Source organism: Rhea americana, unplaced genomic scaffold (genome assembly GCF_003343005.1).
Source record: "Rhea americana isolate MKP2758 unplaced genomic scaffold, rheAme1 scaffold_38, whole genome shotgun sequence".
Lineage (NCBI taxonomy): Eukaryota > Metazoa > Chordata > Aves > Rheiformes > Rheidae > Rhea > Rhea americana.
Window position 1 is genome coordinate 5,237,762 of NW_028186512.1, and position 26,790 is coordinate 5,264,551.

The 26,790-nt window shown below is 42.9% G+C and overlaps 1 protein-coding gene across 1 annotated transcript in view; it reads left to right on the forward strand.

Moving 5' to 3' along the window:
• Nucleotides 1-26,790, forward strand: part of SLC7A11 (solute carrier family 7 member 11) — a 58,645-nt gene that overhangs the window by 4,370 nt on the left and 27,485 nt on the right. Inside the window, exons 3-6 of the mRNA XM_085313238.1 lie at nt 3,257-3,372; nt 11,028-11,153; nt 13,849-13,948; nt 16,892-16,936. Of these exons, the coding sequence (XP_085169364.1) occupies nt 3,257-3,372; nt 11,028-11,153; nt 13,849-13,948; nt 16,892-16,936 (387 nt within the window). The remainder of the gene's footprint in view (nt 1-3,256; nt 3,373-11,027; nt 11,154-13,848; nt 13,949-16,891; nt 16,937-26,790) is intronic.

The following is a 26,790-nucleotide window of genomic DNA, read 5'->3' on the forward strand; positions in this document are numbered from 1 at the left end:
ATAAAATGAATTCCAGGTGCACTCCGTTCCCGCAGCCGGCTGGTCAGCGCTCCTTTCCCCCCACCAGGCACAAAAGCACAGGCCTCCTTTCCAAACGTAACTACTTTTGCATAGTATTGACAAGTCCCAGCGCAGAGCGTCCGAGGTTAAGAGCACCCGCAGCGCTGAGTCACTATGAATCTACGGATCCTTATCTGCTTTCCGGAGGAAATCGTTGTGCGTGTCGGAGKGTCCCTTACATCCTCCCCGCCCATGCGTAACCGCGGTATTAATTGCAGCGTGTCGGTGCGATGTGACGGGCAGAGCAGATGTCTCAGCCCTGTGAACTCCTGCCTGAAAGGAAACCAGGTGGAGGGGAAAGACCTATGTTTTCACTGACAGAAACGCAGCAGCGGGGATGTAACTGCATTATTGCACGTGAGGAAGTCCACGAAGGGAGCAACGCAATTAAACCCCCTTGTTATCTCGCACCTTRTTAGAGAGGGGAACCTTACTAGCCTAGGCAGGAAGATCCACAAGAAACCAGGCTTCATAAATTCCTCCTCTCACCAATTTCTTTCCTTTTTTAAAAAAAAAAAAATCTTTTTTTCCTTTTTTTTACATATGTCAATGTCCCGAGAGAGACATGAAAACAAAGTTAGTCATCACAACGTGCCCCACACCCAGTAAATAGTCGTCCCGCACGCGAAGAAACATCCGTAGTGTCTTTAGCTCCTGGCGGCAGCTAGGGAGGGAGACTTGTCACAACTCGCGATGATCAGAGCAGTGCTGCCGAAACGCTGTTTAGAGTTTTATATCTGGCTCCTGCGTGGGTAAACTAACTGGCTGCTGTCATCAAAGAACTTGAGACCAAATACGTATCTATGGGKTTTTTTTTGTTGTTGTTTTTTGTTTTGTTTTAGTGGCAGAAGTTGTTCATACACTTCTCAGTTAAGCCTTTCTTTCCCATGAAAGATTGCAGGATTATCAGACCTGTGGGCTGCTGGAGCAGGCACAACCGAAAAATAAACATTTCCTGCTCTCATATATCTTTTTGGCCACTATTTTAAAGTCTGAGGCATGTTTAAACACYGTGCACATACTGATTAAAATGTRCCAGCATCACYTGAGTCTAGAAGTGCCTTTCACTCTGCTCTTCCTTGTCCAGGACAACTCGGAGTGTTTTTTCTCCCCGAGTGTCATGTTGCAGGTATAGCAAAGCTCTTTTTTTTTAATACCAGTTTACAAACGAATGAAGAAAACTGTGAACGTATCATCTGTAACGCTCGAATCTGGTGACTGCTAAATGTAGGCTGGGTGAAAGCCCGCTCCCAAATAAATGACTCACTCATCTGTGGTATGTGCTGGTGGCGATATACCTGCTCCCTTCCCCGTGGCATTTTGTGCTGCTTGTCCTTAAATGAAAGCTGCTAATTCTCTTGCTGCCCGCTCCTGAGCGCACCRGTGTTAGGAGCCTGCCAGTCTTGCTTTGTGAGTGCAGTAAGGAGGAAAATGCCCAACTCCTTCAGCTCTCGCCTCAATTTGTGGACTACGCTGCCAGCCACAAGTGTGGGAATGGAAGAGGCACGGATGTTTGTTGGAGGTGTAATTTAGGAGCTGTTTTTAAAAATGAATATTGTGGTGCTAGTTGCCACGACCTCTTAGAGAAGGTCTTTCTCAAAGCGWGAGGGAGAAATCAAGCTCTGGAAGAAGGAGCTGGAACTGAGGAAGAAAGTTGTCTGAGAAAGTGTCGAAGATCTGATCTTCCATCTGATCTAGGGCAGTGCAAACTATTTTTGGCACACTGCTACATTTAAACGCTGGGGGCATGGTGTACTTTCTAATTACAAATTAGAAGTAATCAGCAGAGGTAAATTCAGTGAATGTGCGTGTAAAACTAAAATGAGAGGATGTTCAGGCCCTGAGTGYTAAGTCAGCTGTTGTGAGGTCCCTYGCTGGTCAGGAAAAGGAGCAATTCTTGTGCGTGTGGGATCTGCAAGCAGCAACATTCACTTGTTGGGGCAGAAATTTTCTTAGGAAGACACTTCTGTTCTTTGCTCCTCTGCAGTTTGATCCAACACAATGTGTGACATTCTGGTTGACTCATACTTCTAAGAAAGTATTTTTGTTTCAGAGGCAAAAGTCTCTTGTGGAAAGTTCCTTTATGATTCAGTGAAGAATAAGAACTTCTTTGTAGAATTTTTAAGCCCTTCCATAGCATTTTACAGCAGCCATATTTCTGTTAAAATTCTGGAGGGTGAGTAGGATGTTCTGTAGCTCGGCATTGTTTTATTAAATTCTGGAGATTTTTCATAACAAATTTGCATGGACTCTTGATTACCTCAAAAATCATGAGAGGCAGATTCATACGCCTTTTTTCCCCTTATTGCATGTAACTGTGTGATGGAAGTACAGCTACCACCAGCTGAAGCTACACAGGGTAGAAGTGTCTTCCAAATGTGAACAAAACCACTAGATATGTAGACAGCATCTGATCTGAGGTGCAGAGTAAATTGCTCTTAATATATATATTAATTTTAAGGCTTTTGGCAAGTAGTTAGCCTGTCCGAAAGAGCAAGCCTTTATGAATGTCGTGAGTATTTCCAGTTCATAAATGCAAGAACCACATGCTTGCCTTTCTTCACGTTTCTTTGATGCATGGAAGATGGTTTCTGTGCTTGGGGGATTTTTGCTCTCACTTGCAAGGCTGGGAAGTTGTTAGTCAATAAAGAGGAACAAATGTTTTAAAAAGTCAGTTTCCATTTAGCAAATCTCATTTTCATTCAAAAGACTTGGGCATTTTTTGGATACTTATTTCAGTAAAGCAAAATTCCCAGCTCCAATGAAATTCATTTGCTCCTATCTATGAGGGGTGARACATACCCACCACTAAAACACAGTCCTCATCAGGTTTTACATGGGGTTTTGCCTACATTATCTAGTTCTGGTGAGTGAACAAAGATTTGTATTGATACATTTCCATTCTATTTATGGCTGCTTCACAACACAAAAGTTACAGGAATGACTCCATCCTGATAAGAGGTGTTGCTATCGAGCAGAACCACTAAGCAAAGCTGAACTGTTTATGATTCCCTGATGATCTCTTACATTCGGAAATCATGGTACATGGTAGCATGGTTACAAATATGCACCAAAATTAACTATAGTTCTCAGTCCTGTGATAATAAAGTTACAGCATGATCCCATATGAATATTGCTTACCTACTACAGTAGATTAATTTTGTGATTTTTTTGTTGTTTTTACTTTTTACCCTAGCCCTGCTGCCACAGCAGTGATATCGTTGGCATTTGGACGCTATATTTTGGAACCTTTCTTTATGCAGTGTGAGATCCCAGAACTTGCAATTAAACTTATTACAGCTGTTGGCATCAGTAAGTATCCAATTTTAGGTTTCAGGGAAGAGTAAAGATGATGTAAACTTAAAAAAATAAATAATCATGCTGAACAGGTAGTCATTTGATGTGAATCGTTACAGAACAACTGTGCACCCAGTGTCAAGGGCATCAGCATGATGCCTTGCCTGGATATGTGTGTTTGTGAACATAYACAGTAGTGAAAAAAATAACAGAGCTTGTTGATGGCAGGGAAAATCTATTGCCAAGCCTCATTCTGTTGCCACTTGAATTAATGGCAGGACTCTCATTACTTTGGTGGAAGCAATTTCAGTCCCTGAAGAGACGGTGAGCCAGTGCCAGAGATATGGGGAATGATTACTTGATTTGAAGGGCTTTGCATTGCTTCTGTTTTAAGAGGCAATTGTGTGCCAAGCGTGATGTGGAGAAGTAATGTAGTTCTCTAGACTGGCCCACAGGCAACGTGAAATGATCTTCCCAGGTCCCACCCTGTCCTGCACAGCAACAMAAGCTTACAGGTGTGGTTGCAGTTCGGGGTGCAGAAACCCAGCTGACTTTGGGAGCAGGGTGTACGGTTCACTGAGAGTGCAGCTCATCCTACTCTTTCTAACTTCGCAATTAGCGTGAGTGGACTGTTTTGGGATAGAGAGAAGTCCAGTGGAAGTGGGGAGGCTCTCTCTAGACCAGGAGCCTTGCGGTGTATGATGTTGAGTGAAAGGAGAAGACAACCTGGATGTGACCGTGACTCTGGGGCAGTGTGTTTAGCACTAAAGATGGCTTCAGATTTGGAATAGTCACCAARGATAACACTCTCACGCGCGCACACACACACACATATGGGGAGGAGAGCGCAGAATAGACCTGAGTAATTAGTAACAGATTGTTCCTTTCAGTTTGGTCAGTGCACATATCCGAAACAAAAGGACTGGAAAACAGAATTGAGACATGCAAAATGATCAAAGGCACACAAGAGACCACTTTAATTTTGCACAATAATAGGTTCATATGACTTTTTCTTTCTTTGGGGTAGAGAGTTCAATTGACATTGAAATTTCCAGTCTCCAGGTTACTATGACTTTTTTTTGCAGAAGTTCTCTTGATAGGAATTCGGTTCTACCAGGAGTGTATTAACAAAATCAGTATGTGACCAGGTTTCTTTCTGACTTAATTATGTACAAACTACAGGTTTCACAGGAATAATTGAATTAAGGGCTTGAGTTTTGGRGTCAATGACTTTTTATAGTTACATCTGTCTAAAATATTTCAGTAAAAGATAAGGGTGAAACAGATGTTCAATAACTTCAAGGTCACTGAGACAGAAGGAATGTGAARTGAGGACTACATTAAAGTGTTTTGTTAAGTGCATGTGATTCAAGCACAATACGTGAACAATTTAAAATAGGTTTTTATTACTTTTAATTTAATTGAAAATCTGTGTGCAAAGCCAGGATTTCACAAAGTAATTAAACAAAGAAGTAGCATTGCAGGGGGGTGGGTGGAGCTACGCTGAAATAATTACGCCCTAAAGGGAGGTAGGAGTACACAGCAGACTGTTCCTATGGTGACTCTGGGTTTGCGCAGAGCAGGTAGGATGAGCTTCTGTTTCACAGAAACGAGAGATTCTCGTAGAAAGTTTGTAATCCTGAACACGGTGGTGCTAAGGAAAACAGTGATATGTGAGATAAGGATTTACATGTATTCTTTGCAGTGTGCTTTACAGTGGAGTTTAATTTGTAATARGTGTTGATCATATACTGCACTTAGTTCAGGGATCTGAGCGTGTATGACTGTTATTCTTGTATTATCAGAATTAGTTATTGTGGTAGCAATTACGATGAATTTTTTATATTGTGAATATAAGCAGAATGATAGGCAAGACTAAGATTTTTGGGGGTTGAGCACACATATTGGAACCCTAAAGATCTTATAATCCAATTTAATGGTGCCMCAGGCAGTGTTTGCTTTCATTGAGAATTTTCTTAAGTTAATCAGAAAGTCAGCTGACATGCCTCTGGTGGTCTTATCCGTTCCTCATCCCTTCTCCTATTGGAAGAGATGGCAGAGTGCTTGCTGCATCTCTCTTATCTTTATTGCATGGGGAGAAAGGTGGTAAGAAGCACCATTAAACACTGTCCTTGAATGAGACTTTGTTCTGTAGTTTTACCTTGTCATTTCTGATCACACAAGAAAGGGCTGGAATAGATTTTGAAAAGTCTCCAGGCTATCCCCTGCCCCCAAACACAATCAGCTTATCTAAACAATTTCTGACAGATGTTTGTCTAAACTAGTCATAAAACCTCCAGTGAGAGAGTTTCTACAATCTCTGTGAGTATTGTATCCCATTTTTTTCCTATCCTTGTCTCAAGAGAGCTTTTCTCATTTTTTTTCTCCTAAATCTCCTTTTCTGCAATTTAAGCCTATTACTCTGTGTCTTATCCACAATGAATACAGAGAGCAGTTCTTTCTTTCCTCTTTACGATCACCTTGGCAAACCAGGTTTACAAAGGGCAATAAGGCTGGCCGGGTGGAATAGCGCGTAACAACTCCGTGCGCAGCCAAGAGTGGTATTAATGATTCCGCAAGGAATGCGATCCCTTTTCAAGAGCTGCAAAAAAGTTACCCAACGTGCATGAGACCAGGATTATGATGGGGAGTGGCAGACACTGATGCTCCTCTACCAGCTGCAGCTCGGACTGCTGGACTGTGCTTACGGTGCAGTGGGAGCCAAGGTGCTGCAAAGGTAATATACGTCAGAGGAGAGCTAAAATGGGGACCTTCTGGAGAAGGGGGACCCGTAAGGAAGTCTCATTATTSATTTATTGCTGCATAGGAGCAAAGCACGTGTTGCGGACAAAATTCCCCTTGAAATCACATCTGCCTTGAGCAATTTTCAACAAGCAAATTCTCTTTCCTGGGGTATTGTGATTCCCTCCACTGGGCYACACAGATGATTAGTTATTTTTCAGAAGCAAAAAGTCCGAACATGTCAATGGCCCCAGGGTCATGGAGAAAAGGGTGCTTGTGGTCTTGTCTCTTGAGATCCCCCTGCCTTCCGCATCTCCTGTGCTGCATTGGGATTTTGCTACCTGTTTTTTTTCAAACTTGAAAAATACACAGTAAATTAAAGTGATTTCTAAGTTATCTCTGCRAGGGGGAAAAATAGACAAATAGTGCATACATGTATCAGTCTATTTGTCAGTCTGCCATAAACTTTTTCTAAATTCAGTCAGCTTAATCAAACCTGAGAGAAGCGTAGATGTCTCAAAGATATTCAGTGACTATGATTTCTATGGAAGTAAGTGAGCAGGTAGAGAAGAGGAATCTGTGCCCCAGCATAGGGAAGAACTCCAAAAGAAAATGCACATAGAGAAGAGACCTCCTAAATATCTAACCGTGGGAATTGCTTGAGCTGGATACGRTGGCCCAATGGCGCAAAGCAGTATGCATATGGGCTTTCTCTGTTCTGATGCAGAAGACTGTCTCTTTTAGGAGAAACATTTAGAAATTCATTTCTCTTTTTAAATAAAAGCTGGTAGACTCCTCCATATTTATTATTTCTTCAGATAAAGAAGAGCTTTGCAAAGCATGGTGATAGGGTATGCAAAAAGAATCTATGTTCATTTATTGCTTTATTTCTATCCTCTAACTCTACTTCTAATGGTGAACTTAAATTAATAACAGTGAGGGATAAATTACACTGTGTGAAGATATTGAACTGTATTATTGATATATAACCTGAATAGAGAGGCAATCTTAACTGAGCCAGTTCTAATCTTTTTACTTGGTCTCCATATCAGGAGAAGGCAGATAAGCAGGTTTCAGCTATTAAAAATGGAGAAGCTTGGAGCACGCTATCAGCTCACATGTATGTGTTTTTAAAGTTTTAAACTCATATGTGGGTATTTGGGCATCTGACACTGCAATAATGTAAAATTTCCATTGTTTGAAGGTCTACCACAAAAACAATACTGTCCAACTATGACAGTTGGACAGTGAGAATAGTGTGCTTGAAAAGTGAGGTCAGCTGTACAGATCTATCAGTATTTGCTGGCAAATATTCTGAAAAGTTTTGCTGGCATTAATTGGGTGTGTATGCAAGCCTATAGTTAGTTCCTTTTTTTTTCCAGCACGGCAGATGCTGTGGACGTTGAACTCTCCTGCTGACAGATTTCAGACAARCAGTTAAATTAAGACATCTCTTGGCTGTTGGAGTAGCAAAAGCTGCTCTGATGGGTGCTTTTGTGCCTCCTGCRACTTCTTTTTGATTGATGCATTAAAATCCACAAATGGAGATATTTTTGCTTAATGTGGGCTCTTTCTGCTTCTGAGTGCCACGGCCATAAAAGTCTGACAAGTTAGCGGAGGGTAGCTCCCTTTGAAGCTCCCCACTGCGGCGGTGGTACATATGCCTGAAAGTAGGCCAAGATATAATGCTACCGCTGCTTCTCCCATTGGATTTCACTGACCTTTTACAGCTGTGGCTATGCGAAGGAAAAAAGATTGTGAAAAACAACACGATCAGTGTTACCGTTGTGTTTGACRGTTCATGAACACCATTTTGTCCTCCCTTCTGGATTAGTGTGCACCTCGCTTTGAGGTGGGTATTTAGTTTGAGCTAATTGTCTATGCTCCCTATAAAGTCAGTGGAGAAAGAGCTACAAGAGGGAGAGATCCTGAAGGCAACTCATCTCATCTTAGATAGGCTTCTGAAAGAGGTGCTATTAATCATCCTCTGGGGGTATATATCGCTTCACTGAGGACAGAAGGAGACTAGATGCCTAACTTTTAGTTGGCAAGTTTAGAAAAGATGAGTGCCACTTTTACTGTCCTTTTGTCTGGGGAGTTGCTGCTTCCTTCTGATCTTCGCTGTGATCCTGTATCAAAGTCTCTGCCATGGGTTTCTTGAAGTATCTCCATAAGAAACTATTCACAGAAGAGTGGTTGAATAATGACCCTCGACCCAAGATACAATTTCCATCTTGTATGCTGGCACAATTGCTTTATCATTTTCCCTCTCTTTCTCAACTTTTTTCATGAGTTTTTCTCCACAGCCTTTCACTATCCAGTTACTAACATAACCAGTACGCTGCTGATACRTGATGTCGTTATAAACCCCACTCACGTCTGTTGTGCTCACGCAACCRCAAAGACTAAATATTATAAAACCGTAAATATTTATAGTCCATTAAGTTCAGTCCAATAAAATGAAATTCTGAAAAAAACAAAATCAGAGTCAAAATCTCATATCCTCTGAGAACTTCTCAGCTCTGCAACCTGAGGTAGCTGGAGCACGTAGCTCTGCGAGACCTTGTATAGAGCACCACTGAAGCTAGTGGCACCGTGCGCTGGGCTGACTGCAGCTGTGGAGTTCCTCCGTCTTCCCGATCAAATTAAGACCCTCGCAGCGCCCATTTCGCCTGCTCTACTCGGTCAGAAAGCCTCTGGTGAGTCATTTTGCTGACTTAGGGATGGAGAATGTTTAGCGCARCCTGCCTGTGCAAATACCACTCTGGGTTTCTCTCTGGAGCAGGTGCGGCTCGTACACAGATTTGTGGCTTGGGGTTTGTGTGTGGCTGGCTAGCAAGGAAGGCCATGAGTTTCTGYGCGAATTGAAATTAATGCTCGTTCTAGCGTGCCCTCCGGTGATGCTCTCACAGCTGTATCAGGCAGGCAACCGATRCACTAAAAAAACTAGAGGAGGGCTCCCTCTGAGGTGAGGCTGCTCCTGCTACCTGTTCTGACCTGGGCAAAGTAACAGAACGRTTGCTGCAGTGAACTTGTCCTCTGACGGAGCTGAACGTCAAAGTGCGTGGCATAAAACTCTCTCTGACATTTTCATGTGGCCTCGTCCCCACCTGGGCTTTGTCTTGCGGAAAAGAAGTGAACTTTCCAGAAAATTTGAAATAAGCCAATGTTTGTTTATGGCATTAAATCTTCTCCGTAACTAAAGCAGTGTTGGTGAAATAGCTATTTTAAATACATTTTGCTAAAGTAGCTGTAAAACTTATGAGCACCTTTTCGACCTTTTTTGCCCTGTAATCAAGCCCTAGTAAAGAGAGGAAGCCTCAGTCAGCACTAATATTCAGCAGCAACCTGGAGGAAACTTTCAGCACTTAAATAAATGACGTTATGTCAGGGTAACGCTGGGACAACAGAATAGTGAATCAGGCCCCTGGGRTTTTCTGCTCCCTGCCAAGTATATGTATAAAAAGAAGTAACGAAGCAAAAAATAAGTATTTGGATCTTGAGTGATACTTTGCAGAAGCCCGGGTGATTTTTTTGGTGACTCAGAAAAGACYTCTGAGTTCTGAAATAGGGTAAATATGGAAATGGGAAAACATTTTGATCTTTAAAATCTTTTTTGATGAAAAATTCAAATTCAGCGATCTTGCATGTTTGTGTTGATTTTTTGTTTTTTTAAGTGTGGGAACCCTGCTTTCCCAAATAAAAATTCCATGAATACATCGGAATAAAATCACTTGCAAATTTTCTCACTTTTCTATTAAACCAAAGCTAATTTGGCTGCAGTGCTTGCAGTGCCAGCTAACACAAACTAGCTCCCAGGCTCTGATGGGAGACACTGGCTTGTGATTTTATGCATCCCACGATGTGTGAGATAGCTGGTTATACAGATAAACAAATGCTCTTGAGAGAGTTTTGAAGTAAGGAAGGATTCTGATGAAAAGCTAATTCATTAGTTCCGTGCTACGGGAGGAAAGAAAAGATCAGTGAACAGGCTTGTGTTACCACATCCACCTTTTTCTGTAGCCAAGGGGAAAATGACTTTGTTATCTAATGAAATGGCTCACRTTTCCCATTCATTTGGTAAATATTCATTTATACAAACTGTTTTATTTTTTTTCTGTTTTGCCAGCATAGTCATTTAAATAAGCTAGAATAAGTGACACTAAAATTATTAGTTAGTGCTCTAGTAAAGACCAGAAAATGCCCTCACTGACCCAAAGGACATGAGCTGAGGTGGCAGGATGTAAAAGCACTTCTCACTTCTGCTCTTTGTGTTGGTGAGGCACGGACCTGGGCCTTGTTCTCCAGCAGTAAAAAGTGTCAGCTGCTTTGCCAAGTGCAGGTGGGAACGTTACTGGGAACGGGGCCCTCCTGTGTCTGCTCTGGTGTGGCTTTAGTGGAGGAGAAGGAGCAAAGAGAGGAGCAGGTGTAAATGGGGGTAGTGAGTGACAAATTTATGCAGGATCTAAATGGGGGTGAGAAAGTTTAATGGGTTTATTAATTGTTATTGTTTTCTGAAAATGCAAATCTCTAATCAAACCAGCACCAATACAGAAATCTGGTGTGACAGGGGTTGTGCAATTAATTTTTTTTCATTCAAGGCAGAGTTCTGTCAACCCATCGTTGACCCACAGTTAGCAATGCTGAGTAGATGAAGCCTTAATTTGGTGCTGAAGGAGCCAGGCAGGGAATGAAGAGAAGGATGGGCAGAGCAGGGGGTCAGAGAGGGCCTCAGCTGATGCATTTCACAGGGAGCCTGGAAGAGAAACGTGGGAAGTAGAGGGGAGCAGATGGGGGAGGTTATTAGGGTACTTCCTCAAGTACATCAGAACTCACTGTTTGTGCGACACCTCTACTGGCAAATAGTTTTGTGGTGATTTTGGTGGCACGAATATTTTTTCTCTGATTTTTCTTTTTTTCTCTTGCAGCGGTGGTGATGGTCCTGAATAGCACAAGTGTCAGCTGGAGTGCCCGTATTCAGATTTTCCTTACCTTTTGCAAGCTTGTAGCAATTCTGATAATTATAGTCCCTGGAGTTATCCAGCTAATTAAAGGTATGAAATGAAAAGTAAATGCTTTTAAAGTGCTTTTATCTTTACTCTCCCTAGTCTTTCCCCACCTGCCTCTGCCAAATAATGCTTATAGCAGCAAAATCTCTTAATTAGTCTCTGCTTGTTTAACTGAAGCACTGTGCTGTCACGTAACTGATTAGCAGTGGAGCTACACTGGGATGAACTGGTATTTCCCTCAAGCSTGCCAACGAGACTACTCAGATCAGAGCCCGTTTTCGAACGAGCCGCGGGATTGCTCCTCCGCGGGTAGCTGCCGCGTGGTGCGAGCTTTGTGGAAGGGGCAGACTCGGCTGCAGCGGCCCCTCTTCAAAGCACGCTCCAGAGTCGCTCAGCCAGAGCGTGCCTCCCTTGGCCGCACCGCCGCGACGACCCAGCGCGCGCCCGCGGTGCCGGGGGATGGAAATCGGGGAGCGCACGAAATGGCCGGGACGCTGGAGGCWGTTTCGCCACTTTGGCGACGTACATTGTGAAAGCTGATCTCTGCTCAGTCGCTGGGCACAGCTGCAGCTGYTCGTTATCGGAGTTAAACGTGCGAGTTAGAGGTGGGGTCTTGGGGAGGGACACCGYGGTTAGCCCACGTATTGTTTTTACAGACTTCCTGGCTGYAACTCCATGGGATGCYCATAGCACATGTGCTTCTCTTCTTSCAAGTGGAAGACTAAAGCATGCAGCTAAAGGCAAGGTTTGGGGCTCACCCAAGCCTAGGAAAGGAAAGTAGAGGAGTTCAGAAGGCCAGGGCCGCTCCACAAACTTTGCCCGTGTTGCCGCATGAGCAAGAAGCGTGAGCAGACACCTCTGTCCTCCCGAGCTGTGCTCCGCGCACACCAGCTGCTATGTAGGTCTTTCTGTGGCTTCGTGGAAGTCATCTGGATGGAGTAACACTGGCAGAAAAACTCCTTTTGCTGGCATATACTCAGCTACCTGAAGAAGCTCTTCTGATGCAGCTGTAGCAGCAGAGGYTGTGGGATGGAGACAAGCCCCAGCTCATTCCCGTTATAGTGGTGGTAGACAGTGACGACAAAAAGCACCGGGAGCCATTCAGCACAGTGGGTCAGAAAGGGGAACAGCTTTTAATGAGTTGGTGGCAGATCTTATCTAACCAAACTTACCACAGTTGTGCTGGTTCAGTCCCCGGGAGGCGCTTTTCTYACCCTTCACAAAGCCTCCAGCCTGCGTCAGCAGCGCAGCGCTCGCGCTCGGCAGTGAGCTCAGAGCTTCTCGCGGACATGGGCAGCTCTCTGTGGTTAGCAATAGTCTCGGAAAGAAAAGTTTCCCTGTGTAGAGCTCTGCTAATTCACTATCTCTGTTCTCATGTTTTTCACTTTCTTTCTGGCAGCTGCAATGCCTGTTCCCTCACCTCCTCTCCGTTCCCTCCRTCCCTCCTCTTTCTGTACCTTTGGGGCAGACCAGACCTGGGTTTGGCTATGTTCTGCCACCCCTTTGCAGCTCAGCCAGTATTACTGACCCCCCACTGGGACCTTCCTCTGGCCTCAGTCCTCCCTTACTCCAAAATCCTCCACTTCTGTGGGAATTTTGACAAAGGGCTGAGTAAAAACTGATTAGAGAGTTGAGAATTTGACCCATTGCTAATTTAGGTCTGGATGAAATCTGCTTCTTCCTGCTGCATTTCTGCAGAGGTTCATTGCTGCTCAGGAAATCTGGGATGCTGTAGGGAGATCTTATGAATTGCAGAGCGTCTGGTAAAAGAATAATGGAATAATATGACTCAAGGGTCATTGCAAAGACAAACAATTAAAATTTGTAACTTGGATTTGTGGTGCCCAGCAAATTCCTCCTCAGTAGAGTCTGTTATAACGTCAAGTGAACTATACTCTTAATTGGGCTTTGTGGAAACTCCTTGTTGCATTGTTCAGCTGTGAGTATTCATATGCTATGGAGGAGGAAACCTTTGTGTTTGTTAGCCAGAGTGGATGTACACTGATGGGGAGATAAATTGTTTTGTCGRTATCTTACCCCATCACTAAAAGTACGTTCAAAACAATCATTTCTGAATATTAGGACTAGGACTGAGTGTGATATTTTGGAAAGTGTCTTTGGTAATCACCTAYTCCTGCATCCTTTCTGCTACCTGCCAGGCGTTACTCTGAAAATGTTTACTCTCAAATGATTGCCTTTATAGGTACATAGTTCTTTCTTAGTATAGCATAAGACACTGTGATGAATATTATGTGGGAGGGAATTACTAAATGCTAAAAATTTCTCTGATAGAAAGGTTTTAGATTTTGGGTTTACTTGCTTTAAAATTGTTGCCTGCAAGTGAAATACTAGCAATGTTTCTTTTGGTTAAAATGTTAACGAACAAGTGAAGCTTTTCATAGCAGAAACTGCAAGGCCTCATTCTGTTCTTTCGTGTTGATGTAAGGCACTGCTGGAGACAACGCTGCAGTAAGAGCGTCATCCAGCCCAGAATGCTTTGGAAAAACCTAATAGGTCAAATTCTGCTTTTGCATGACTAGGAGCACCACAGAAGTCTTTTATGATTGCTGGCAGGGTCTGGCTGCAAGAGCTGGGTCGGAAATTAAGGTCAAGGGTAGGACTTGAAGTCAGCGACCTGCTTGGGTGATTAAATGTTCCATAGTGTGATATATTTATTTGTTTTAAAGCAGTAGGTGACCAAAGAGCTTATTTTTCAATATTGTTTCTGTTGATGTTGCAGGAGAAACACAGCACTTTAAAAATGCCTTTGCGGGGAATGATGCCAGTGTTATGGGGTTACCACTTGCTTTCTATTCAGGAATGTATGCTTACTCAGGCTGGTAAGTTRTTCAAACCTATAAGCACTTGCTCTGAAACAAACACTAATATGCTCTAACAGAAGCACTTATTTTTATAAGAAATTGAGCAGCACGTTCCACATCTTATGCCAAACCGCATCATCTAGTGAGAGGAGATCTTGCCACTTTTCCAAATGCTGGGTAGTTATTCTGCAAGCAGCTCTGCTGCTAAGGAAAGAGAATTCTTTTACAATAAACAATATGTGGACACTCACTGTCCTGTTAAAAATAACCAGCCCCCCCCCCCCCAAACAGACATATTTCAGTTCTTGAGATTAGAAATAAAGGCAGCAAGAAAGGAGTGTTCCTGAATTCTCATTAGCTGTTTTAATAAAAGGCTAAAAGTGACAATAAAGCTTTGATTTTCCTAAACAAGCTAGTAATTACAGGGAAAGCAAATCTACCAGCTGTGAAAAAGTTATGGTGCTCCTTCCCACTTGTGTGGACTTCAGCCTCTGCAGTGCTTAAAGAGTAAGAAGGGAACCATGATAACTTCAGTTAGACCACAAAACAAGGATTAAAACTGAATTCTTATGACTTTTGCTCTAGCAGATAGGACCTTGCTTAACAAGAAGTGCAAGTGGCTTCAATAGAAGTTAAGTGCTATTCATTGTGAGCGGAGGCATGAGAAGCTGCCTTCAAGTAACCCGCTCAGAACTCGCTTTTAAGTCCGTTCCCTCTCCTCCACCAAACTACATGGCAGCTGGTTTGAAAGACGCTGCTCTCCTTCCAATCTCCCTTACGATTTATTCCTGCTTAGCGAGGGCTCCACATTGCACAGTGCCAATGTGCTTTGCAGCAGAAGCGTGGAGAAAGACTACAGTGCGCAGGCTGCATTTATTTTGAGATAGCTTTGTCTGCAGGTCTCTCCTTTCCTTTACACAGCCTCACAGGCAGTAAAGTCCTTTAGCTGGCACAAAAGATGAGGGYTGAGCGATAAGGGCTTTATTTATTTAATTTTGGGGGACAATAGGCTGGGTATTTGAATTCTCTGCTGGTCTGCAACTCCTCAGTTGCAAGAGCATTATAAACATGCACACTGAAGTACTGAACAGAACTTTTATATTAAATGGTGGGGGGAGAAACCCAAGAGAGTCTGAAGCCTTTATCTGTGTTATAAATACATATATATATATAGAGAGAAAAGAGAGCTTGGCATTTTGAAGCCTCAAAGAAATTGAACTGATTATATGGACAGTTTTTGTGTTGCTCACTCCCTCTCCCTCATACAACCACCTCTCTCTCTCTCATATCTGTACATGTTAGGTTTCTTGCTTTTAAAATATTACCCTTACTATACCTTTTTGTAAGAGGACAATTTTCTGTTGTTTCTTTCTCATTTCTTTCCCCTCTCCACCTAGCATTCTAAACCCCTAAAATAAAAATTGTCTCTGTTTTTCCTTTGCACTGTCTGACTTTTTTCGAAGGTCTTTATTTGCCACTTATAAAAGAAATTAGGAGGAAAAGATCTAATTTGGCTAGTGATTCTTCCAAGCTGCCTATTTGTCTTTGTCACCAGCTCGAATTGATTGCCTCGGAGCACAGAAGAGCAGACCATTAAGTGGAGTGTCAATACCCTTGCACTATCAGTTGCGCAGGGCTAAATCAATCCAATAAGCTGGATGTGAAGGAGCATTGCAAGCATTGGTGTTGTGCCCCAGGATGCTGGCAGAATTTTATGCATAGCCTGTGGCACTATTAACATTTAATGATACTGCTTTAAAATACAAAACAAAGGTAGTATCACCTATATATGTCAGTTCATCCTGCAAAGAGCAAGTATAGTCTACTGGGTATATAAAATGCTAGGTGAAAAAGCATGAGCAGAGAGAATGCAAGGAAATAGGTCTTGCCTTAATCAAAGGAGTGATGCAGGACCACCAAAATTAAAGAAGGACCCAAGTACCTAAATGTCTTRCTTGTCACAACCCATCTCTCCCTTGAAGTACTCTGACCCCTTTTTTGTGCACTAGGCACTGGCAAGTRAAGAAACAGATACTGAGGTGGATATGTAAGGTGGCAAATCTAATGTTACAGGTTTTCGGGCAGGATCACAAAACTGTGTAGTTCAAAGCCTTGGACTGGTGTAAACTTATTCTGCTAACCCAGATCTGTTCCAAGAGTTGTGATGGAGAAAAATTCCCTCAGACTTTCTACAAGATCAGGTATCATCTGTTTATCCACTAAATTGGGTCAGATAGCATTTATCTTCCTGTATCTGGCCTAAAAAGGAGAAAGACTGTATAAATGCCGTATTGACTGGTCTGTTCAAGTAGCCCAAACGTGACTTTGTGCCCCAGCCTGATCCAGCCACATCTGTGTGATCCAGCACTGTGCAGCCTTAATATTAACTCCTGCAGGAGTGGGTTCAGTGACCTTGAGGCTTACGGTTGCGTTGTATGCAGGGCTGAGCCCCATGGAGAGTTACTGCGAATTCACACGTGTGTCTGTCTTGCACGCTGCTGGAACACACCCACAGTGCAACCTGCTCTGGAGGCTGTGCAAGGGTAGGCAGGGTTAATATCCTGCATTTGTGATTATATATGCACCATAGTAGTGATAAAATCCTGCTTTTAGGAGAGATTTTTGAGGCTTCATTTATTCTTGTATGCTGATAAGACTTAGCCATAGTTTGTCGGGGGAAAAAGCATAAAGCCATTCCACATAGACGTTACAGAGCTTTTGCCTTTTTGCTTGCCTTGCTGTCCTTTCCAAGAATCGTTGAGCAAGCTTCCCTTCCCGAGCGTGAGGGTGAAGGAACACGAAATCCCCCGCTCTCCTTAGCCCAGAGGTGGGGCTGCAAAGAGCCTGCCGTGAATCAACAGCGCTGCTTAACTAAAAGCACCTTGCCGATTCTTTGGGAAATTCATTTAGAATCATTTACCAATATATTATCATACATTTCGTAATTGTTTTTTTTTCTAGGTTTTACCTCAATTTTGTTACTGAAGAAGTGGAAAACCCTGAAAAGTATGTACCGAATGTTTTTCTTGACTTGTGAAAAATGGTTATAAAACTTAAARTGCTCTAAGAGAAGTAGTGATCTTTAGAAATTCTGCATGCTGGTCAAGTTGCTTGCTTTCCAGCAGTTCTGATATCTATTTGAATTGCAACTGCTTGAAGATTTGCTATTTTTGGCCTGTCATGACCTTGTTATGTATTCTGCTTTTATGTGCACAGAAAGCAGAAAACTAAGTAGATCTCCAGRGCTCTGATTCACCCCCTCAGGATACAAGTAACTATCAGCGGCTTCTTTCAGTGGAAGTTACTGGTATCCTGTCAGGGAAACCTTACCCAAGAAACCTACCTGCTGCAATATTTGACAGTTTTGCTATGTTTAAATATTAATCAAATACATAGTTCTACTTGTTTTAGATGTCTCAGAGTCGCAGGTTTTGAATACACACAGCACAGCCTCCGATCTAATTAAGCCTAGCTGGGAATATTGGTGGGAGCCTGTTTCGAACCAGAGTCAAGCACTCTCAAATTGCCCATCTGTAAAATATGGAAAGAAAAGCTGTACTGTTATGCAGAGTTTGATCTGGCAGATCTTTTTTGGTAGATGCGTTCTGGTACACGCAACCTGCAGTAGGACAATGTTAGTCCTTCCTAGAAACTATAGGAAAAACGTCTTCTCAAATCAGTTTTTTCTTTGAGGAAATCATTTGTGTGATAAAAATTATTGGGTATATATCAATTACTCCTTTTTCTTTTAATAAGATACTTGGCTTGAAACCAAATAATTTACTGTTTGAAAAGGCTGCCAGCACTCTACACTCAATGAATTAAAAGTTGCATAATTGAGACGTACTAAAAAATCATCATCAGTGGGGAGCTGGCTGAAAGTTTTTAGATGCTTTTTCAGTCTGAGCAGACAGAAGACTGGCAAATCCCATTATTTCAGTGTCTCTGCAGGGTCCTAGATGTTAACGGGCTCTTTGATGTGACGTAAAACACAGAATTTACACCTGGAAGTTGAAACTAGACAAATGCAGGTGGAAAATAAAGCGTTAATATTTAACAAGGAGGTTGACTAACCACTGGGATAAAATACAAGTGTCACTGCTGGATTCTGCACTCTTCGATTTGAGATACAATACCTTTCTGGAAGCTGCGCATTAATAAAACACAGATCATTTAGCTCAGTGTGTGAGCAGCTAGCTAACACTTAGCAGTCCTGTGACAGCCAGGAAATCAGGCTAGATGATCTAGTAATAAGCCTAGGTTTAACCAGTAAGGATCTGTTTGTTTTATAAAGTCAGGGGAAATAGATAGTTTTAAAAAGCACATGTTTTAGTGTTGAAAAATCATTTCATGGCAGATTGGCTGAAAAAGAAATACGAAACTAAGCAAATGGGTTAAATGATTCTGGTCCAAGACGTGCAATGCTTCAGTAGAGCTGGAGGAGACGGACTGGTAGTCGGAGCTTCGGTGACGCGATCAAAAGCGTTTGCTAGAAACAGTTAATGCAATTGGTACTTTATCAAGCGGTTCCCATCAGTGCTGCGTGATGGTTTGAAGCACGCATGTGCCTACCACCYGACAGGGCTTTTCACGTGGTCGTGTCTCTCTGCAGTCCTCCTAACTATATACCATGGGTAGCTGAAACTACTGGTAATTTCTGTTTCCTGTCTTCTGGTTTATGTTGGCTTTTGTGCCACTCGTGTTAGACGAGCGYGTGCTTTTGAACATGTTGCCCTCTGCTGCTTAGGACAGGAAGACGTTGTTCSTCTCTCTCGCTAAGCACCCGTCGGGCCACCACGTTGCACCCCGTTGCGTGGCAGCCGAGGAAAGCGCGGGCTGGACTCTGGGGTTTCGTGTTTCCCGGCGGCCAGGGCGCGAGGGAGGGAGACGCTCTCCTCTCTGCCCCAGCCCGGCAGCGCTGCTCTTCACGCGGGCTGCTCCTGGGGAGCTGCCGAAGGTGCGAGGCGCAGGGCTGGGCTAGCCCAGCTGATCCCTTATACTCCGTTAAAGCACGGCTCTGGAAAAAAAGCAGCGCGGTTTTACGAGCGTAGTGTTGTTTCCTCCTGCCTCAAAGCCGTTCAGGCTTCGCTTCATCACTCTTCTTGTTGGGTTGCGGTTTGAGAGGGCGATAGAGGAAGATGCATGGTGTTTACCGCGGCGTGTCTCGGATCACAATCTCCATGTAAGGGTGCAAATGCACAGGGGAAGAGATGGGGTCTTTAAACGTTGCCCAGCAGCTGGCAGATGATAACCAGACTAGCTGGACTGCTACCTGCTGAGATCTCCTTCAGCCCAGCGCCACCCGTGAATAGGCATTTTAGACCCCCATGAACCTGAAACAAAACGAAACGGCAGGAATATCTTTTTTTATCCAGTTGCTGCCTGTGAATTGCGCTGGTGGGAAGACGTCGCGCTGAAAGGGACCCTGCCCCGTGGCCCTTTCCCACGGGGCAAGGCAGCACAGACGCATCCAACTAGCGCAACCAAAAGGCGCTTGGGAGCAGGGAGGGCAAATGCCAGCGGCGGCTGTCTCGGCTGCCGCCCGGCTCAGTGCCAGGGTTGGGTGAGCCACCAGCGATGCCGCTGAGCAACACACAGAGACCGAGGCCTTTATCAGAACTTACCATTTTTTATAAATTCTTTGAGCTAAAATGCTGGTTTTTCTTTCCATTCTTGTTGTATACCTCATACCTTAAAGAACACACATAGCTCTGCAGAGTAGGTTTTTTTTTTTCTTTTTTTCTTTTTGTTTTATTTTTTTTTATTAGGAAGCAGGGGGATTGCTTTGAACTACTTAGAGTTTGTAACAGCTCCAGGTGTGCAATTTGTAATATTTGTCAATGGTTAGGGATCCAAATTGCCCGTAGGAACAAAGGTGAACCCGGCTCCTTCTGCAGGAAGGTGAGACATTACCAAGGTAAATGTTTGCTTGAGAATTGGTCAGAGTTGCTTATTTCCAGGTGTGCTGCAGCTTTGGAAGTAACTGACAGGTGGTAAGATCAGCAACATCTCAGCCTTAACCAGCCTCCTGCAAACCTGCGCCGAGAGATGTACCTGGGGTGGCACAGAGCAGTTAGATCACTGGGAATACAGAAAATACTCCAAAGGAGAGAGAAGCTGCAACAGAGCTGCCAAGTGCCCACGTTTGCGCAGACCAGGCTTAGGCTCCTTTTTGCCTGGGAAGTCCCAGAGCCCGTCTCCACTGCAAGGAGGGGGAGAGAGAAAGATGGGCCAGAGCCCTAGAGCACATCCAAAAAAAGTGCAGGGAGATGGAAACATCTGCAAGGTCATTTGCTGGACCACAAAGTTCTCAGAACGGGGATTGCTTGGCTTGCTGGCACGTGCGGTGCTGGGAAAGCTGACAGGAGCCCAGCAGATASCCCTGGGAAGCACGAGGGTGAAAGGCTGGGGAAGGGGCTCCAGAYCTTCCCTGGGTGAGAGCTGCTGCTGCGGAGGGGCTGCTGTGCCTGCRGAAAGCGATCCTGAGCGCAGCGGGCTGCCTAGACACACAAAATCGCAGAATTAGGTCTATAAATACTGGGGACCTGAGGCGCCGAGATGCCTCGGCGATACGAAATCCTKGATGCAGAGAGCTGACACACAGGCAGTGGAAATGAGCCGCGTGGAGAGAAAGCACCCTTCAGATTATTGAGGAGAAAATGGAAAAGGGAAGAAAGAAAATTAAGACTGAGTACCATTACCCTTTGAGCAGATTTTTTTGGAAGCAGAGCTGCTTTTCACTTTGGAGATGGTGCAGTCCCACTTTTGCACACTACCGAGGGCATTAATATAACCCAAGTTATCAAAAGATGTAAAAGTAGCTGTGTCTATCTCCTGCTAAAACCTCTTCTGTTGCCTCCTTTCTAAGCCTGGACTCATTTCTTTATTCCTCGTTGCTAATCAGCTGCTCCTGTCTAGCATTAGCAGGGCCTGAGGCAACATGAAGCTGGTGTTAGTTTCACATGGAGTTGTGGTTGCAGTGTTCTGCTTATTGAATGCATCATATTTTTTTAAAGTAGCCTGAAATAATTACATTTTCAAGAGTATTTGGAACAACATTGAAATATAATAACAAATCTCTTTTTATTTTCACTTTTTTGAGAGTATACTCTGCATGCCATAATGATTGCTATTTGAGATGAAATATCTGAATAATCCTCAAAGCAGAGYTTCACTAAACTAACCTCACGCAGCCATGTCACGCGCAGCTTTGATCTTTTTGGATTTCTTAAATTATAAGTATCAGCCCTAGCCAGACTGAGGTTGTATTGTACTGTCTAACTAATACGGGAATGAAGGAACAGCCAGATTCTCTGAAAGAGAATTTGCCACCTGAAAATTTACTGCTCCGTGTTGCCTGGAGCAGTAAATTCAGAGGACTGGAAATCAAACATGTTGAACTTTCAAACTCATTTCTTATACATAGTCTTTGAGCTCATCTGTATTCTTGGGCGTCTATTCTGTACTTTCGAGAATCCAGCCGAGCTTTTTCAATCAAGACCCTCGGAGCAGCTCCGGCCCGTGTGGCCCTTCCCTCCTCCCTCCCTCCCCCGTGGAGCAGACCGCGGGGTCAGCGCTCCCCTTTGGAAGCGGTTTTTAGGAACCGCAGATGAGAAAATAATTATAGGGGAGATTTCACGTTACAGCGGTAGCGTCTAGAGAACCTAATCAAAGTTAAGGCCAGATTGTGTTAGATACTGGCCAACGAGAATCCTATTTAAAAAATTTTATGTTCTAAATCCTCAGTATGAGCAGATGATTAGCCTGAAGGCTTCATGTTATAAAGATCAGTGGAAGAAGTGGAAGAGAAAGAAAATATTATTTCAGTGTTAGAGAAGGGAAGAGAAAACTTGAACTCTTTAATGACTTCAAGCAAGTTTGTGATCAAGTGGGCAACTAGAGCTATTGATTTGCAGTCCTCCTGTAACTCAAATCATATTTTTCTTCGGGGATATAAGTTTTTCTTAGTGCTGTTGTTACACATGGGAAATATTTTTGTTTTAATGGTCTTCAAAATTAATAGTGTAAAATGATGAAGAGGAGATTTTTAAAGGACCCTGAGTCTGAAGATGTTTTATATCAAAAGATTAGGTTCCTTAGCAATTGCAATTAAGTATAACTGCTATCAAGCATTTTTTCCCCTAAAAGGGCATTTCATTTGCAAATATTCTGTTTCTGTTTGTAAAATAACTTTGGTCCAACCCAGGCAATCTATCATTGTTTAAAAAGTTACACAGTGCAAAGAACACATTATTGAGATGTATAGTGTTTATAAGCCTGGCCTCAGATTGATAAATCATGTCTTGTGCTGTTGAAAAGCCGAGAAATGAATTGCTTTGCTGTGACCTTGGGGTCTGAGATTAGTCAGTTTGTCTATTAGATTTTTCCAGTGTTCTTCTCACTTCATTTGTTCCTCCTTTTCTAAGGAGCTGAGAAGCTGTGGACGTATAGCAAGTCACCAAGGCTTGATGTCATCAGACATTTTGTAAAATCAGGGCATCAAAATGTTCAGTATAATCTGTTTTTATATCAGGCTTAAACAATCTGAGTGTCACGTCTAATTAATCTTGTGYATGCCACCCATTTGTATTAATTAAAGCTATAAGTCACATTTGTGTCTCTGAGWGAGAGAAACTTGTTTCTTGAGGTTTTTTCAGTGCTTGAGCATCATAGAGCTGCAGATGGACGGGAGGAGAAAGCCATCTAAGACACCCAAGCTATTCCAACTCCCTGCTTATTTGTAGCCATCTGATTTTTGGCACTTCACATTGGGATGCGACCCCTTCCTAAAAGAGATCATAAAATTGAATTGCACTGCCAGTGCCAATCCAGACACTGACTGCATTTGTGTGGCAGACCCAGTAATCACAACAGAGAAAAGTATTTTTTTATGTTAATGAAGAGGATGCAAGTCATTGCTTTCTGCTGCTTTGTTCATTTTTATTATTTTATAATTTAAAGACAAGGCCTACTCTGTAGAGGGATTATCTTAGGCACCAGAAAGTGAATGAAGTTTACCTCCCGGTAGCTGATGTGTGTCTATCGTTAGGAATGCCCCTTTATCGCTGTCTTTTGCTCAGGAAAGAGCAAGGACAGCGTAGGTAAGGCACTGAGCTGGGAGCCTGGAGATCTGGCTCAGGCACAARCATGCTGTGAAAATGGAGGGTGAGTTATTTCATTTGTTTTCTCCTTCTGTTTCCCTCCTTTCTCTCCTCTCTTCCTTTTCTCTATCYGTTTTGTGAAATAACACGTTCTGCCTCCTGGTCTGATTTTGGGAGGACTTGCGTCATTCCCAGCTTGGGGGTAAGTCATGGGCTGCAGGGAACCGATTAAGATTATTTGGATTTAAAAACGTCAGAGTTGACGACCAGCACCGAAGGCTTTAGCAGGTTTATTAAGCGCCAGGTGTGGCTTCTTGAGTCCTGTAACAGCTCCCGTGCTATCAGGCACAAGTGCGGGTGCCTGTCGGTCCCTACCCAAATGTGAAAGTAACTCGCCCCCAGGGGTATTTCCCCTGGGGATACAATCTCCTTTTGAAATCAGGCTTGGACAAGCCTTTCTCACCAGGTAGCTGGGCATGAATGCAGTTCSTTCCTGTTAAGCCTGAAGCTGGATGAAGGTGAAGGCATGCTGCCTGTAGGAGCCCCGAACRGCTTCCGCGCCTGGGGACTGAAATCTTTCCTGCATTATTCTGTTCCGCTAGCTCATAAAAGATACATTTGACTCCAAGTCATTTTGTTCATGTCAGGCCACAGTGCCAAGTATTCGATGCAGAAATTATAGGATTACATTGTAATATTTTATCTGGAGATAATCAGAGGAGACAAATGCTAATCTTTCAAATATTTTGCAGGGCCTATTTGCTCATGTGAATTCTTCAGATTACCTTAAAGTGAAAGCCAGGTCAGTTAAGTGAGCATTTGGATTTTTTCCCTGCATATTGTATGTGTCTTGGATTATTTTTCTATTTGAATACTTATTCTCCATCATAGAAGGACAATGTTCTATTTTTATAGCACCTATTTCTACATGTCATTTTTCTCAAAGTCTTACTCTTTCTAAAATTTACTGTATCTAGAAATGTGACAAGACGCCTAAATTGCATCAATTATCTGCTCAGCATCACAGAAGATAAAGGCTGTAGGTGTCCAAACACTGACGAATCTATCATCACTTCCCAGAGTTTAGATGTGCTCTGTGTCAGGGATAAAATGGTAGATGCACAATTACATCTTCAGACTTGTGTATTCCTTTAACGAGGAACTGAATTTGCCAGATATGGAAACCAATTTAGTAGATACAACATCCTACTGAATCAAAACCAAGCATGAGGTTTTCTATTGGTAAATTGTCTAAAAAAGCCTTTTATAAGAATCGTACTCAGTAGTATTTGTGCATGTTTGAGAGGGAGAAAGAGAMGATCAGCATCTCACAGGGGAGCTGGTTTGCCTGCATGAAACTGTTCTGGGTGAAATGAACTTTGCTATAATTTTGCAGTTTTACTAAGCTTGTTTACTACTTACTGTTTGCAAACTTCATATCGTCTACTCAGTCATTATAATTCTTTATAAATGCTTGGTAACTCATTTTGAAACTAGGTATTTTAGTCTTAGATGTATATTTTTAGATAGGTCCAGATTTCTGAAATCTTAGTAGAACTATTTTTTTGCACTTTCTTAACGCAATTATGTTTTAATTATAGGATATTTCTTGTATTCTCTTCATACTCCAAGCTGCAAATAAGCTTCTATAGAGATCCACCAGACTTCCCTCAGGGTTATATCACATTTGCTGCTGCACGTCAGTGAAGGGAACTCTTAGGATCACAAGTAAAAGGATCTTGGGAAAAAGGTTGCTGCTCGAGCAGCAGAGCAGATGCTCTGGTAGGTTCAGCTGAGCCYAGCTTCAGCTGTCTGCTTACGTCTTCCCTCTCCAGCACAGCACCCTTGGGAGAGGTGCTGTAAATGCCCTAACTCTGATAGTCTATTGGATCTGCCAATGGTGGATGCAATTAAATAGTCCCCATGTGAGACAAACGAATGTTTAAAAGGCTGCAACTCGCTTCTGAGCTTGCTTCAGGGATTATCTGGGGTAGGATTTGGTGAGGGTCAGTGAATCACTAAAATATTTCCGACTGGCTGGAATGAGGAAGGGAAATTGATGTTAACTATGYTAGCAGCTTGAGTTAAAACTGAGGGACAAGCTTAATATGGAATTGAAATTGGTAACCCAAACTAAAATGCCAGTAATATTRACCTCACTTCTGTTGGAACTAGACTTTTAGATTCGATACCCTGAGTTATCTAATATTCTTGCAGTATAGCCCTAGCTTTGGCACTGTGGGTTTTGAGAGCTCCAGCACACTAGCTATCATAGAATCAGTAAGGTTGGAAGGGATCTCTGGAGATCATCTAGTCCAACCTCCCTGCTCAGCAGGGTCACCKAGAGCAKGTTAGACAGGGTTGCATCCAGGCRGGCCTKGAAGATCTCCAGAGAAGGAGATCCTTACAGAATATCTCATGATTCACTGAAGATACAGATCTAGTTCTTTAATCCTAATTTCCATGCTCACAAAAATTCTTCATACACACCTGGGACAAAACCTGTCCCTCGTGTCCTGACTAGAGGTGTGCCGTACAGGTCCAGTCTGATGCGACCCCAACCATGCAGGCAGAGAAGGATCCTGCAAACCTGAATCTCCTGCCTTGCCTCTGACACAGGCACTTCTGTGCCTGAGTAGTGCTTTGACTTCAGCAGAGGAATATATGCAGAGACAGTATAGAGGCTGGGGAAATGACTCATTGCACGAATTCACCTGTCATCTGGAACAGGAATCAAAGGGAACAAAGGCATCTGCAGCAGGAATAACATAAAGGCTGTAGATTTTGTCGGGCACCTTTCCTCTTTCTTACCTCTGCAAACAGTCTCAGGCAGCTGCTGTATTTGTATGCTGCTTTCCAAAGGTTGCGCGTTTCCCTTGCATATTTAGGATGGGACTGACCTAATGAAAGTCAGTGCAGTCTATAATGCCTAGGAGAGCTGGTCATGTACAGCCCACCTATTTTATTATTTCTYTCTATGTTTTTCCTTCCACAGTTCCTTGCCTTTCCTGACTCACTGTATGTTTTCTGGTGCTCATATCARTGCAGAGGCCTTTGGTGCAATTCCACACCATGAGAGACAAGTGATCTTTGGGTGCAGTTTTCAGGCACTAGTATCCTTGTCAGAGGTGGCTGCTTTTTAAACAGCAATTTGGCATTTGAATTGGTTCTCTGAGAAGGCAATCCAACAGTATGTTAAAATCACCCAACTTTCTGTCTTTCTCTCTTCTATGTTCCCTTTGTTATCTTCCTATTTTAGTGTAAAAAAGTAGCAGAAATATGAAGTTCCATTTAGAAATTGGCTGCAATGAAGAGCTACTTGTGACCGATTTTAAACTCATGTGCCAATCAATATGTGTAAATATCAATTAGAAAAGAGAATAATATAATCTGCAGTGTCTATAATGGTTTCAAAGATGTACCTTGATCGTTAGGTAAGACAATGGGGATATCTCAAAAAATTACTGTTGAAGACACTAATAATTCACTCTCTATGGAAAAAGGCAAGGTCACTTGTATAATTTTACCTGTTCTAACATTTATATTCCTTGTATAAAATGTTCCTGCTCACACAGAAGTCCAGCTGATGGCCATGGAAATACTCAGGAGCAGGAAATGCAGATTTAAATCCTTAAGGCTTGAGGATATAACAAAGAAAAATTTAGTAGCCTTTTCCATCTTTTTGTTCTGTTTTATTTTGGTAGAATGAATTATTATTTCCTACAGTCAGAGTTAACTTACAGCATGTACCTGGGATGG